Source organism: Durio zibethinus, chromosome 18 (assembly GCF_047325235.1).
Source record: "Durio zibethinus cultivar Kanyao isolate XHJ-2024 chromosome 18, ASM4732523v1, whole genome shotgun sequence".
NCBI classification, from domain to species: Eukaryota; Viridiplantae; Streptophyta; class Magnoliopsida; order Malvales; family Malvaceae; genus Durio; species Durio zibethinus.
Window position 1 is genome coordinate 10,493,503 of NC_143179.1, and position 16,639 is coordinate 10,510,141.

General features: G+C 34.9%; 2 protein-coding genes and 1 pseudogene across 2 annotated transcripts; all 3 read right to left on the reverse strand.

The window, feature by feature from the left end:
• Positions 1-68: 68 nt before the first annotated feature.
• Positions 69-6,891, reverse strand: LOC111299478 (uncharacterized). Its single transcript, XM_022894691.2, has 10 exons — positions 6,562-6,891; positions 5,179-5,582; positions 4,952-5,088; positions 4,552-4,665; positions 4,366-4,449; positions 3,859-4,035; positions 2,865-3,021; positions 2,216-2,376; positions 2,006-2,132; positions 69-1,842 (listed from the first exon to the last, which is right to left on the reverse strand). Exons 2-10 carry the CDS (start codon positions 5,494-5,496, stop codon positions 505-507), a joined length of 2,613 nt encoding a protein of 870 aa, XP_022750426.2. The 5' UTR covers positions 5,497-5,582; positions 6,562-6,891; the 3' UTR covers positions 69-504.
• Positions 6,892-10,744: 3,853 nt separating this feature from the next.
• Positions 10,745-13,246, reverse strand: LOC111299482 (cytochrome b-c1 complex subunit Rieske-4, mitochondrial-like; annotated as a pseudogene).
• Positions 13,247-13,393: 147 nt separating this feature from the next.
• On the reverse strand, positions 13,394-15,885 carry LOC111299480 (uncharacterized). Its single transcript, XM_089747456.1, has 2 exons — positions 15,187-15,885; positions 13,394-14,450 (listed from the first exon to the last, which is right to left on the reverse strand). The coding sequence occupies exons 1-2, from the start codon at positions 15,329-15,331 to the stop codon at positions 13,795-13,797; spliced, it is 801 nt and encodes a 266-aa protein (XP_089603582.1). The 5' UTR covers positions 15,332-15,885; the 3' UTR covers positions 13,394-13,794.
• Between the last annotated feature and the right edge of the window lie 754 nt (positions 15,886-16,639).

Consider the following 16,639-nt stretch of genomic DNA (forward strand, 5'->3'; position numbering starts at 1 on the left):
TCCACAACCTGATAAAAATACATTGTTAAACTGAGAGAGAGAGAGAGAGAGAGAGAGAGGAGTTGCAATTAGAGCCTCCAAAATCATTGAAAATACTTCATACTCAATGAGAAAAGAGGAATATAAAAGATATTTAAAAAAAAAAAATTCCCCAATGTGATATGTAAATCGACCGAATATGAGATGCCAGGACTTTTTCATCCTTCACCTAAAATCTACGTATATACAAAACAAGGATGTTGAGTTCAGTTGGCTCTTTGTATAGGTATGTACAAAAACCTATCTCCGACTCTTGTATTCTCCACTCCTGCAAATCTGCAGTAGTAAATAACCTATCATTCCTCTAAAATTAATATAAGAAACACAACCCCCATTAGACGAAGTTTGCATTCAACTTATCTTCCAATCCTCCAAACCAGTTCACCACAAATAACCTTTAAACCTCCAACTAATTCCACGATCTTTAGAAATTCTATTCCTCCAAGGAAAAAAAAAAAAGACCCCTTATTGATTCCATGACCTCAAATATGGTTTCGCCATCGGATCATGCAAAGCAGAATTCTGATGTGGCAAGCTCATCCATCCCATATCATCAGTCATCAGTGAGGTAGTTCCATCACCACCCCCTAAATAATCAGGTGGATGAGCAGCTTGCTGTAAACTATTTCCAATTATTCCAGAAGAGCTCTCCCTCACCATTCCATTGTTCCTCTGCGGAATGAACTGCTCAGTAGAGCCCATTGATTCATAAGCGCTACTTGAAAGAAGTTGGTTACATTGAGATAGAACACTAAATAGGCTCTGGTCTGCATTGCTTCCACTGGCAATACTCTGACTTGAACCACTAAAACCATCTGAACCAGCCCATCCACCACGAACTTGAACTTGATGCTCTCCGGTAAACCAGTTTTGACTCAACAATTCTCCACTATTCAATTGATGTTGGAAAGGTGCTGACATGCGGGCAGGATTGACAGCCCAATCCTGCATATTTCCTAAAGGCAAGTGTTCTTGCCTTGGGGACAAGTATCTACCCCCATCAGTGTAAATGTTTTCTGACATGTTTTGTTGCATATAAACCTCATTCAGCCTCTTTTGCCCCTCATCTAAAGCAAGTGATGACTGCAACTGCTCCTGAAATTCCCCATTAAAATGACCATTTTCCATCAACACATTCTTTGGGAGCTGGAAATCTAGCGCTGTCTGTTTCTGCTCGCTATGATGCAAAAACATTCCCTGATCCTTGAAGAAAGATTGAAGCAGCTCATTTCGATCCTGGTTCATATAAGAACTAAAGGACACATCTTCAGAATGTCCATGCAACAAAACTTTCCCAGTACTTTCTTCATGCAAGTCTGATTCCAGATCAATCATTTGGTTCTGTTGATCTTCATTGGCTTGATGAGTGAGTGGCAATCCACAGAGAGATGTGTATTCATGGCCAGCGGTAGAATCATTGTAAGAGAGTGGCATGCTGTCTGTGGGCCAGCCATTTTTGGGAACTTCCTGATTAACAGTTGCATTCAAATTCTCCAAGTGCTCAGATACATCTGAAGAAGCAACATCTGATTTCGAGAGATTCTTATTGTTTTCAGACTCAATATCCTCACAATTGCAAATATGGCCACTATCAATAGAAGAAATCTGCTGTGGCAACTGATTATGCTGTAAAGCCAGAACAGACTCCCCCTCTTCCATGCCGGACTCACTGTTTGTTGCTTCGGTATCCCTCTGATCCTCAAGCAACTTCTCAGGGTCCTCTTTTTCTACATCTAGAACAGCCAAGTTTATACCAACATTGTCTTCCTGATCCTGGAGCTTTCCAGTATCTTCCTCCTCATCCTGACACCCCAACAAAAAGATCAACATTATTGTAGTAGCATAGAAGATAGCCACATAACAATAGAAACACAGATCCAATGAGTTTGGTGAATATCAAACAAGCAACAGCTATGCAAGCAACCAAACTATACATATACAAGGGGAAAGGGGACAGAGTAATTACCTCCAGCACTGGATTTAGTTTTTCCTTCATATCTTGCTCCAATGACTGGCTTATTTCCCATTTCTTTAACTTTATCTCTCTCCTGCTTGCATATGCTGCAGGGAGATCTTCCTTTACCAATCTCAACCTGTTTAAACAACTATTACGTTGAGCAGAGGTATAATGAAAATTTTCAGAGTTCAAGAAAGAATTGTTTGCTTCAATACTCACCAATGTTTGTGCAACTTCCTCAGTTCTTCTTCTATGAATACTTCATATGGTTGCACATGCAAGCTATCAATGTCACCTAGGACATGGTTGAGAGATCTAGATTGAATGATTGTACCAGACTGCTTCATATTCTTAATAAGTTCAAGTTGCTTCTTGCTTATCTGAAACATATCAAAGGCAGATAACCAGCAATTACTTAAGAAAGAACGTGAGAGAGCGAGAGAGAAGGCTGAATATTATTAGATACTAAAGAAATCCTTGTTTAAAGAATATAACGGAAGGGCAAGATAAACATGCAAGCCATCACTAGTACACTATAGTAATTTTTCCTGCCCCATGGTATAATGGCAAGAACTGAGATTTTATTTACTATAAAGCCTAGAAAGCGACAAGATACCAGAGCAGTAATGGCACAACCATATCTCAGTAGAAACAATCAGCCAAGCATCTGGCCAATGGTTCAGCTCAGGAAAACTCATAAAAGAAGCTTCCAGAAGTTGCATCCTAGTGTAAACTAATCCAGAGTTTAATTAATGACTAATCCTGTACCAGAAAGGATAAATTCTAATCCAAGGAGATAACTAATCAAGATAAAAGGCACCTCCTCAATATAATCTTACAATTTATACCAATCAAAGCAGCTTCTGACCTTAAAAAATGACATATATTTGGCACCATCACTCTGTTGAATATTGCGCTTGTGTATCTTGTCACCCTTTCTGCATCTTGCTTCCATAGTCAGTTCATCATCCTGAGCAGTCAAGAGATTTCGACCTTTGTCCTTGATGAAACCTTTCTTGTACATTCTGATACCCATGACAACTAATAAGATTCATTCGCCATGGAATAAAACAAACTGAGTAAAACTAAAAGAAACTAATGCAGCCCCAATAACAAATTCCCACCAAGATACCTAAATGCTGCAAAAAGTTTCTCAAACATTGTTATGGTTCACAAAATATCTAGTTCAGCGAAAATGACAAGATTGAGTACCACCTAAACTGCAAATAAAGACAATAATGAAGCTAAAAGTGATCCTACAAGCTGAAAATAACATTACAAGCAGCGAAACTTTGACCAGCATATCTGCAATGTAATTTCCCACAGAACCTAAATAGCATGGTGTGTAAAAATACCCACATAGAATGTTTATACTTCAAACCTCTTAGGCAGCAAATATATTTATTTTTTTTCTTTAGGAACACAATTTACAGATAAATATAGTTGTAATAAGGAAAAGCTATGTGCTGCAAAAAAAGCCAACAAGAAAACTACTCTAGAAAAGAATAAGAAAGCTACAATTTCTTAGCACAGAAATCAAAGGTATTCCACCCATATGGGGATAGGGAAAAAAGATACAGGGTCACCTTTGCTCTATAGAAATCTTATCATTTACATTTTGTAAAACCCACTATGAAGATTCTGAGGGTCACAATATTTTATATATTGCCTAAATAAATGAATCACATTTCTAGTTGCAGTTAAAAGAAAACCAGAAAAGTAACTACAGAAAATGAAGTACTAAACTCAGGCAAAGCATGATTTAAGAAAACGATATTCAAACTCTCACTCTAGTGAACCTCAACAAGTTGGGCAAAATGACAATAGATCAAGCATGGTGGTTCACCATGGAAAGACATTACCTTCTTTGTAGTTCTCCTCCCTTCCCAACAGAAGAATTTTGGTTATCACTACTGCATGCTTTCTCATCTGCAACCCAAGAACAAGATTCAGAAGTAGCTGTAACATCCTGCTCAATGTTGCCAATCTTAGATTCATTTGAATGTGAGAAAACCCTTTTCTTGCCAACTCTTCTTGACCTACCAAATAAATTGATTGCAACCCAAAAATGAGATTTGATCTTAACACATAAAAGGAGTTAAATATTCAATAAAATGAACAAAAAAATTAATCCTTAATTTTTGTTCTGAACAACCAATTACAAGAGGAAATTTTCAAAATCGAACAGCCAACGGTATTGTATTCCATATTATGGCATTGTTATAACAACGAAGCTGAGAAACAAGTTCCTGAAAACACATCGTTGCTAATGTATGTGTTAGTTAGTTGCACTTATTTCACACAAAAGAACCTTCCTTTGCTAAAACCCATCTCTTAAACATAAAGTGAAACATGTAGCAAATACAAACCTCCATAACTTCTGCACAATCTCTTGTTCTGGATCTTTGCAGCTTTCCCATTTCTCCTTCAATTTCTGCAAATTGTCTACAATACTGCCACAAGAAGCAAAAAGTTTCAACCATATTATCAGCACCAAATGCAACTGTGCCAAGAATAGCATATATTCATGGGTATATTTGGCTATGTTCACATACTCATTATGGTAGTCCTGCAAATCTGAGTAGTATGCTTTCTTCTTGGCTTTTAAACATTGTTCCTCCTGAATAGCTACATCAGGGAAAAGATCACCCGAACAAAGTGATGTACCCCTGTAAGCATAAATTCTAGTCAAATATAGCAAACTCAACTCTACATTAGAATCCTCAAATACTATATCTCCTGAAAATAGAACAAGAGAAATAAAACAGTCATTCCCCCAAGAGCTGTAACTTCTATGTAAATTAATTACAAGTAAAATAGTCGCAAAATACATATGTGCATTTATGGGTAAACATATTTGTCACACATATATCACACGGGCAATAGAAACTACAAGAAGAAAGGATCCATTCTACATAGGGGGAGGAAGTGTCAAAAGTAAATATATATACTCACCATTTAAGAAAAGGATTTCCAAAGTGAAAGTTATCCCCAGCAAGCAATGCTTGCAGAACCTGCTCTTTGTCTGTTCCTGTAGGAAGAAACTGTACCAGAAGATTTCTCTCATTTTCAGACAGATGAGTCTGCCAAACCTGTAACAATTTCAATGTAAATTCCATAAAGCATGAGATCAGCAGAAAAAGGACATTTGAAGCAACTGTGAAGAATAACAAGCATATTACCTCATAAGAAAGCACCCCTGTCAAGTTTTCTAAGTCAAAAATTTCACAAGGAAGAGTCAAAACATCTGCCAAAACTCTGTGGTAACTTATTTTGGAATCTGTAAATGGCCTCAAATGCCTCCAACTTAAGCTAATTTGTTCCCTTTTGGCAATAACTTTTTTTTGGTTCCCATCCCACTCAAGGGAAATAGAAGATTTTGTGTTTAAATCATTTTGTAGTGACTCTAGTTTTGTCTTTTTGGTTCTGTATTGGTCCTGAGAATTGCAGCCAGCAATGCTGACACCATTCAGTCGCTTTCTCCGTTGATCAGCTACCATTGACACCAGATGTCAAAAGAAATCGCAGAAAAAGATCATAGCAATATAGAAGAAGATATGCTCTTGATCACACACCGAACATCATCCTGCATGCACAAACTGAAAATTGTAAGCCACCAAGGAAAGACCTTGAATCATAAAAAAAAAAAAAAAAGAAAAAGAAAAAAAGAGCAGTACATATTTGAATCACCTTTGAATCAGAATAATTCAGAAGACTGCTTAAGCAGTGCAAAGCACAACACATCCAGTGCTTATAAATTCATATATATTGTTCAAAAGTATATCAGAAAACAAATCCAAGGCATGTGAGAAATCTAAAAGTTGAAGTGATACTGTAACAAAACCACAAAATCCAAACCCCACCCGAAATGACAATGACAAATGTTTCCAAATTTCTAATTGGGCTTCTTCTTTGAGAAATAAGGGACCCCCTATTGATATGGACCAATAAATATGCCATAAAAGGAGCTTCACAACCATTGCAGCTTGTGCAACATCATCTTAAGAAATAGTCCACTCCCAAAGAAAACAAAAGAGGTATAGCGAATCTATTTTTTTTCAGTCGTGCTAGTCAAAACTCAAGTTGAAGCCAAAGCAAGTAAGTACGGAAACAAAGTTAACCAAGTTTTTAGTAAAGATAGTATTCATAATTTGATTTAACTCAACATCGAGTGAGCAGCACGTAGCAAATAATGCAAGATATAGAAACTCTATCCACAATAAAAATAACAACAACAGTAATTCAATACGTACAAAAAAAAAGGACCTTTATAATTGAAACAAACACAATTTAAATTGAAACAATTAGCAAGCATCAAACAAAAAATTTACCCTAATCAGAAAAAGAAAACCCACAAACAAAAAGAGACGCAATGTATCAATAACCGAAACAGAAAAAGACACAAAAACTGCAGGCAACGCACAATTTCACTAACAGAAATAGCAGCCAGTGTTAACAAAGGAGATAAATTGACTAAAACGCACCTTCCTAGTATCAATAAAAAACAATCAAACCCTAAAAAGATTTTTTTTTGAAAAAAAAAAAGAACAAGAAAAAGAGCGTACCTAGAAAGAATCCGGAACTGTGGTTTGTTCTCAAAGGCAAAAACAGAGGGGAAAAGAAAGTAAGGAAGGGGGCAGAGAAAAGAGAGAAGGCGGCGAGGCGACCAAAGATAATTTGTATGAAGAAACGGCGAGACAAAGAGAGAAGACAAGGTTTTGGAGTCATCCAATAGACAGAAACAGAAGATAGAGAATGGTGGAATAGTACAAGGGGGAGAGAGAAGCGGGTGGGTGCGGTTTCTCGGAACCGTTATGTGAACATTGAATCGTACATTCGCGCGCAGGGGGCTCGGCTTTAAGCTTCTGGGTCCAGCCGCTTCCTACCCCTGTCCTGGTTTCGCTCTCATTTATTTATTTATTTTTATATTTATTTAACACATTGAGAAGTAAAAAGTCCACATAAGATAAATATTTTTGTTTAGAAAATGAAATTTATTTTTTGTGACAGAAATTGTTGCACGGATGTTTAATGAAAACTTTAAAAAATTTGATTGTCATTTTAATTATTTTATTAATTAGTATTATTTTCCTTTTCAGCCCAGCTTTTAGCCAGCCTAGTAAAGGAGTAGTTATGGTAGCTTGAGCTTAATTATTAAATGGGCTTGGGGGTTGACGGTAATATAAAGTCATTGGATCTCGTGGACTTTTGGGTTTCAAGTAAACCTCTTTTATTTTTTTCTTATTCTTATTATTATATTATTATGCTCCTGCCTATACCTTAGATTACTATTCCTGTTTCCACAGTAACATTAATTATAAGTGTTATGAAAAAGACGTGAACAAAGTTTTTTACATAAAATTTGTAAAATTTTTTATTAAAAAAGATTAAATAAAAATTAAAATTGATAAATTGAAAGCTTTTGGTATATAAATCAAGTGTGTAAATTTTAAAAAAATTAATAAATTTTGATTTTTTTTAAATAATTATTTTTATATAAAAATTTTTATAAAATTTTTACCGTTAAATAAATACTAATCAAATTTAAATTATAAATTGTATTTTTAATGATTTTTACATATTAATTAATATTTTTGTTGAATTATATTAATCTATTTACTTTTATTTTTTAGTAAAATTTTAATTTAATCAATTTTATTAAAAAAATTACGGACTTCACTTAAAAAATTTCATTTGAAATTTGCTCAAAACGAGCCATGTTATAAATGAATTATTTGACCCTATTCAATTTTGAAATTTGAGGATAAATTATAAATTTATCCTATTAAAAATAAAATTTGAAAATAAATTAACTCTAAAAAATTAAATCAAATACATACATGACAAGATTTAAATATGAAATCTTAAGATTTTAAGATTTCTTCCTTTCAATCAAGCCCTCGTTGATAAATGGTAATAAACAATGAACCTTTTCAACCAAAAAATAAAAAATAAAAATTTGTTTTTTTTTTTTAATATTTTGTTACATAAATCAACAGAAGATAATTTGATTAATAATTATTTGATTACATATATTAAAGAAATACATTTGATATATTAATGATAATTTCAAAATACGAAAGCTGATTACAACAATTGCAAAGTATTTCTTTATATTGAATTTTGTTTTGAATTATTATTCTTTATAGATAGTTGCTATATGTTTATTTAATAATTGAATTTTTTATTTTTAAATATATGTTAATGGAGACATATTAACTTTTCAAAATTCCACTATCATACAATTATCTTTTTTTTTTTTTTTTTTGTATTTAATTTTTGTAATGACATTATATTATTTGAAGATTTTGCACAAAAAATCTTATATTTATATATTTGTGTATTTGAAAAAATAATCTTTCTGTCACAGTTCATATGTTCTTTTTCTATTTTCATGATTTAAGAAATAGAAAGCAATAAATGTTTGAAAAGGACAAAGAATATCATGTGTTTAATGTTGGTCAAGAGAGGAGCAGATCAAGGTTATAATGCTGGTTGCCGAAGAGGGACTCCGTCTGAGATTGTTGTTCAGGGTGATGACCAGCAAGTAGATCAGATGAGAAGATAACTCAAGCTCAGAGAAAAAGGAATGGTGCATGTAAAGGGCATCTTCAGGAGATGATTAATTAGACCAGTGCTTTCACAATAGAAAATATGGTATTGCAGCTTGGCCGATCATTGAAATGCACTCTTGGGTGTATGTTTAATCGTTCAGCCATTTAAGTAGGAGACTTCTGGAAATAGACTTTCTCAACCGTGTTCCCTGAAAATTTTCTCATAATCTCAAGGCAACTTTGTCTTGTCTGCTGGAAATGTTAAAAAATGTTTAATAGTTGTAATGCCTTTCTATCCCTGACCGGTTTTGGTACTCTTCCCAGAAGTGATCAACCTCTACTTGCTTGACCTATGCATATGATAGAATCCCTAAGGTTTTTACTTGGCGTTGGAAATGTTGGAGAATACAGCAGAGCACCATCATGGTAAAATAAGCAATCAAAATAATTAAATAAAAGCGTCCTGGTATAATGAAGTCTAATCAGCATCAATGCTCAGCAAAATCCAGGCAACTTATTCAAAATTCAGAGCAGCATCAACTGGCTGCAGTTACAATTGTCCCAGTTACGAAAACAACCCTAACATTGCCCTAAAAGTTATGTTGAGAATAATTATTCAAATTTCATAAGAAATTTATTTGAGATTTATTTGAAATTTATCAGATATTATTCGTGGACAAAAAGACTTATAAAAAAAAATTTTAAGAGAAAAAAGATTCTTAATAATTAAGTTTGACTTGCAAGAGAATAATTTTAAAAGGAAAAGGATTCTTAATAAGCAAGTTTGACTTACAGGAGAAAAATTCTAAGAGGAAAGGGATTCTTAATGGGTAAGTTTGTATGGTTATAAATAGGTGAAGTCTCTACAGAGTTAGATATGAGAAAAATGTATGAGAAAAAGATGTAAGAGAGTTGTAAGATTTTGTAGGATAGATACCCCATAAGAGTATTAGAGTACTACATCTTATGGGTGTGTATGTTTATTTGTGAGTGAATTAGAGAAGACTGAGAGAGTCCATATAGGTATGATGTATGGGAGCATATGGGTATGTATTTGGTTATGTTGAAATGGTGCACAAGAGCTTGGGTTTGTGTTTGTTTGGGTTGAGAATACTCCATAGGACTAGAGGAAATTGAGAGTGTCTTATGAGTATTGATTATTGAGTGAGGTTGATGATTTGATGTATTTTTGTAATTCTCTATAACTAGTGGATCTTGTTTCTCATCCTCCGTTGATGTAGGTCAGTTGGATCGAATCACGTTAAATGTTGTCTCTTGTGTGTTTGATTTATTGTTTGATTTGGCTTCCGCTGGTGTGATTGGATTGGAGGCTTTTAGCCTAACAAATGGTACCAGAACTGTGGTGATCCCCAACAAGATGATCCCTAATAAGTGGTATCAAAGTTGAAGGTTCGAAACGTGAGAAGAGTTAAAGATTCAAGATGTGGAAAGAGCAGGTTCGAGATGTGGAAGAGCTAAAAGTTCGAGATGTGGGAAGAGCTAAAAGTTTAAGATGTGAGAAGTGTATGGTTTGAGATATGGGAAGAAGCAAGTCTAGAAGAGCTCGATTCAAAAGAAGAGTTCGAGTTTAAGTTTTGAAGATTGAGAATTGGTTTGTATGAAGCGTGAAGACACAAGAGAAGAGAAGATGATTGTGAGACTTTTATTGCAGGTGGAGCCAAACATGTCTAGCATAAAGATAGATGATTGATGAAATTTGAGTGGTGGAGATTGTTAGAAATAATAACTCAAATCCCATAAGAGATATGTTTGTGATTTGTTTGAAATTTATCAAATATTGCTTGTAGACAAGAAGACTTGCAAAAGAAGAATTCTAAGAGAAAAATGATTCTTAATAGGTAAGTTTGACTTGCAAGAAAGAATTTTAAAAAGAAAGGTATTCTTAATAGACAAGTTTGTATGGTTATAAATAGGTGAAGTCTTATGAGAAAAAGATGTAAGAGGGTTTTGTGAGATAGACATCCATAGGAGTATTAGGGTATTAAGTCTTATGAGTGTGTATGTTTGTTTGTGAGTGGACTAGAGGAGACTGAAAATATTTGTATTTGTTTAGGTTAAAAATACTCCATAGGACTAAAGGAGATTGAAAGTGTTTTATGAGTATTGATTGTTGAGTGAGGTTGATGATTTGATGTATGTGTGTAATTCTCTACAACTAGTAGATCTTGTTTCTTATCCGTGGATGTAAGTCAATTGAACCGAACCACGTTAAATTGTTGTCTCTTGTGTATTTGATTTATTGTTTGATTTAACTTCCGCTTGTGTGATTGAATTGGAGGCTTTTAACCCAACAAGTTAAGGGCAGCAAAAGCAAAGATCTGCAACAAGTCTTCGGCATTATCTGATGTAATTAAAAAATTATGCGGTAACAAATGAACACTGTATGCTTGATTACTCTGCTATTCTCGACCGATCAGCACTTATTCTCATCCAAGAAGGTGTAAGTGAGCACCTCCAGGTTGTCTGGTGCTGGCCTCTTGCAAATCCTGCCAGAGACATTATAATGGGAACCATGGCAAGGGCAGAACCATCCACCAAAATCACCAGCATTTGGCAGGGAATGCAATCCAGATGTGTGCAAACCCCAACAACAATTAACCACTCCGGATTCTTAACCCTTGTTACATCCTCTTGTGGATCACGAGGAGATCCTATATCAACACTGTTAGCCAATTGATATCCTCCTCAGTTCGACGCCTGAGAAAGATTGGCTTTCCACGCCACTTAACAGTAACAGTGCTGCCAGGTTCAATGCTGGAGAGATCAACCTCAAGAGTAGCCAAAGCAAGAACATCTTTACTGGCTAACATCTCAGCAAAAACTTGAGGATAAGCAGACAGATAAGAGATGCATACACGAACCTACCACCTGTCACGACAAAATAGGCAAATGCCCGCTTACTGGGATCACCTGGAGGAAAACGTTGGTGGTTGTATTCATCATAGACTATTTTAGAAATAGGGTTCTTAATAGTTGCACTGTTGCTGGAACATGAAGAACACACTGTTTTCACTTTCGGAGGTCAGTGACTCAGAAGTAAAACCTGAAGGAAACATTATTCATGTCTTTAGTGAACAAACACAAATGAGAAAAACAATTTTGTTCACCATTCCAATAGTTAATTACAGAAAAGGAAGAATACTGATGGCAAACATGAATCGTGGTCATGGAAATTTATAGGATAGTTCCAAACAACCACAATTTGGGTAAAGAAATCCTAGAATCGAGCCTCCATTGCAAGGCTTTGGAAATATTGGTCTCAAAAGGGGCATAAAATGGCTTCACAATCAGCAGGCTAACTTCATATTCATAAGAGTGGATTACAAGCAGTTTCAGAAAGAATTTATGGTCTTCATTGGTGCTTTCAAGCTCCTCTTGGGAACAAAATAAGAAAAGGTATCCCCCAAACAAGGAGTATAGAACAGATATCATTAAGCACTAATCTTGAACATTGGCATGATGCATCTAAGAGATGCCTCCCACAACATAGCTTCTAAAGAAACTGATGAATCCCTGTGTTAACTGCTCGAAGGAAAGCAAAAATTTCCTCAAAAAGAAAACAAAGAAATGAAAAATGTGTTAAAAACATAAAATATTATTTTTGTGAATCTTGAAATCATACTACTAACTACTAATACTCTAATACTATTACTAAGTACTTTAAAAAAAAATCTAATAATAAAAAGAATTTAAATTTCTATAAAAAAAGAAAAGAAAAAAATAATTTTATGGGGCCAGCCCTGGAACACATAGTCCTGGGAAGCATCAAAATTAAAAGCAGACTCAAAGGCCGGGCCTTATTATGCTTCTCACTTCTCCCTTGCAACTGCATTTCCTTTCACAACTTAGGAAGAGTCCACCAGCCTTCTTAACCGAGCCGGAGCCCAGAAGCTAAGACCTGGGCCAACTCAACCTCCACTTTTTCTCTTTACTTTGTTCGTTTTACTTTTGCTTCCTTGCTTTTTCATTCTTTGTACTTGACCTTATAATTCAACCCCGAAAGGAAAAAAACTATAATATTTTACACAAATTTCCATCATGTATAACAAGGAAATCAAGTTCTTGCCATTCTTATCATTCAATATTCTAACCTTTTGGTACTTATACATATAATTAATAATATATAAATTAAGTATTTGTTGATAAAAACTATGTATATTTGCGATTGAAATCAGACCATATATATATATATATATCACATCAACTTGTAAGAGTCATACGTAAAGTAAGTAACAATTGAGAGAAAGCAAACGCCGCAAACATTGACGCAGACAGCAGCGTGGGGTGTGGAAAGCATGCACCGCCTTTGGCTTTTGGATTGTGGGCTGCGGCTTGGCAAAGGGAGATGCATCTGTCTTTAATTCAGTGGTGACAATTCTATATTTAGGGATTAAAGAATCCGACAAAGGGCCTTTAACTAGTCACAATTAATCTACTTAAAGATGACATTCAAAATTGCAAATCATTATTAAAATGACAGATTTTCTTAATTTTACTAGTTAGCTAGCTACTTGTTTGTCTTTTAATGATATCGCCAACCCAAGCCACGACTTTAACTTAATTATTATTTTCAACATATAATTTTGCCAAACCAGATGTTGATTGAAGGTTTGAACTGAGCTAAGTTTGAAGTCGGCACGTCGTCGTAGGAAAACTACATTAAGTGATCAGTAATTAATCAGGATTAAACGTACATTCTATATATAGGACTAGCATGCATTCAATGAACAAAAGGAATCTAGACATACTTAATTATTTATCTTCTTAATTAATATTATAGTGAGAATATTGTTCATAATAAACTACTAGCTAGCATATAGTATAAGCTAGAATAATTAATACTACTGTTGTTGCATTATCCATCTCATCTCATCATAGTTCCTGCACAAACCAAAACAACATTAATTGATTTCCACCCAAAGTATGCACTCTCAGCACTCCCTAGTCACCATCAATCATGTCAATATGCATAAGGCTAGCTAGCATTTCTTGGAAGATAATCTCTACCCTTGTCACTTAATGCAAGGGGCTAAAAGGGAATCTCATGAAACAATAGGATACATACATGGTTTCATTCGTTCTAAACACCGACGTAGTCTCAAAGCGAAATTAAGCTAAATCACCCCATCCGCCCATGATCAAGAAGACACAGGACAGGTGTAACCAAGAATCAATCCTGCCGTAATTCATGTACCTGACCATGCTGCAACTGCGCGCAAAGCGCTACTCCTTTTGTTTACTATCATCAGAATCTTTCCCAGGATTAAGAAATAGATGAGAGCCAGAAGAAAAGCTTCTCATCTGTGCTGTTGCTGATGATGAAAACCTTCGCAACTCTTCCTCATCTAGTTGATTTTGAGGCATCAATATTGCTGAATAAGTAGTACTAGTGGTTGAAGAAGTACTCAGTGATGACGAATATTGCGAGATCAGAGGTTGTTGATTATGAAGGCCCGATTCAACATATTGCCTACGGTTATCAATATCGTTACCAGAAAGCAGCTGCGCATACTGTGATAGATATGGGAATGCTTCATTGGATAATAAGTCACTACGAGAAATATTTGGAAATGAAGGGGGAGGTTGTGGAGTGGAACAAGAAATAACTGAGCTTGGAGCTGCAGCGATTGGATTATTATTATTTGAACATGCTAAGAAGCCCAACTCAAGTCCTCCTTGAACACGTTCAGGAAAATTGAGTTTGGCCTTGCTTCCTTTAAACTTTAAGGCTGCTGCATCATAAGCAGCTGCTGCAGCTTCTGCAGTGTCAAATGTACCCAGCCAAACTCTAGCCGCCTTCTTGGGGTCACGGATTTCGGCTGCCCACTTGCCCCATGGTCTCTGCCTTACACCTCTATAGTGCCTCCTTCCTACTTTTCCTTTTCATAGAAAATAAGATCTGATTTTATGCTATAACCAATGTATAGAGACGCACACGGAAATACCAAAATCAGTGATTAAGAGGGTAAAGAAATTAAACTAGCTAGCTAGGGCCACATACCGATGGCATTTGAAATTATTATAAAACTATATTTGTCATAATGAATATTCTTTCTGAAAGCAAATATGTAAAAGATTGCTTAGCAATATCAATCTATTTTCTTATGCAATCTCCACAACATGGCATATTCTAACTAATTACCATATTTATATAATTATATATATATATATATATATATACACAGATATATATAGCCAACTAATTAAAGTACGAATAAATCATATAATTTTTAATCCCTTCACCTGTTTTTGGGCGTGCGCGAGTTGGGAGATAGAGCTACAATTGCGCCCTGATTTTAATTTTGAAACTTTATATATATATAAATATATATATATATATATATAATCAAGCAGATAGATATTAATGAATAAAATGGTATGTTTCAATCATTTACAAACACGTGCTATTTAAATCTCGAGAGAAATATATAGGACAATACAGAAATCAAATCAATATATATTCCATAGGAGATCTTGAGAGTTGAGAGAGCTGGACCTGGGCAGGATTTAGACAGTACTAGAAATGAACAATAAAAATTAGTGATCATCAAGTACTCATCAAATGAAAACCTAGCTAGCCAGATGGCTTGATCATTTATATATATGTTGATTTACCTGGATCCTGAGCAGGAGGCTTGGGCTGCGCTTGCTGATCTGTCACGAGAGACTTGTGATGATGAGTTGCTTGCTGTTGCTGGTGAGGCAAGATATGAGTTTGGGCGATGAGATGATGTGCAAGGGCGCCTGAGGGTGCAGCCATGGAAGAAGTATCTTGTTGAAACAGCTTCTGTTCATATGATGAGTATAGAGAGAATATGTTAATGTCTTCTTCCTTTTTCTCCTCGGATGCATCGAAAGGAAGAGGCCGCTTCCCATGCCTTCGATCCACCTTGTTTAACCTCTAAACTACACCTTTATTATTTCTTTTGTATATGTAGGTGATCAGTATGTTTCATGTATGATTTTTGATCAAGTTATAGTTAGATAATTAAGTTACCAGCTGCTACTCTTATAGCAAATTATTAAGACCAATTAAAAGTATAGATCTTGGGGATCAATCTGGTTACGGTAAAGAACAACACAAACCAAGAAAGAGATCATAAAAGATTGATACGCTGATGACGAAGAAAAGGAAAATTTGAAGAAGAAAAAAAAAAGGAGAGAGAGAGAGAGATTGTGGAAATTAATAGAGGGTTGCTTGTAGGGTTTTCATTGCTGCGTCCTAAAGTCGGTTTATATTTGGCCTTGCTGGGAGAGTTGATTTCCTGCCTTGTGAATGCATGACCTGAGGACTGCACCCTATTTTTGGACCATACACCTGTCTATCAGCACAACATATATACATATATATATATATGAAATCAAAATTAAAAAGCAAAAAAACATAATATATATATATATATATATGAGTAGCGATCAAACTCTGTTTGATCTTTAGATTAAATTAGTTAAAATTAAAAATATTTTAAGATAAATAAATCTAAAATAAAAAAATGTAAAATTTATATTGATGTAAATGGATTTCTATACTCTTTTAATATATATATATATATATATATATATATATATATGAGAAGAGTGAATTAGTTGATAGGAAGATGAAATGGTGTGAATTCTCCAATTAATAAGCCACATGAAATGCACTTTGAATTGGGAAATTAGGTGGAAGCCTTCAGCTTTGCACTTTCAGTCACTGTACACACAAAGGGGTATCTTTAGAAAACAAAGCTTTAACCTCCCAAAGCAAACTTCAGTTTAAATGGACCAAAATGTTGGCTTGCAAGCTAGCACATAGATTAGCTAGTGAACAGGGGAGACTAATAATGAATAACAATTAAATAAAGAAAAAAATCAATACAGAGATCGGCCATAGAGCCTTGTCAATCGCCATGTGTAAGGGTAAAGTGTTTCATTCAGAGACTGATGAACCAGTCAATTCGGCATGGATGCATGCATGCGACTGATAGGTACCAATGCTTGCTTGGTGAGTAATTTAGGAATATATTTGCTTTCTTTTCTTGGACATTGTTCCATTTGTTGGTTTGGTCTTCTCACTCCGCTCCAAGGC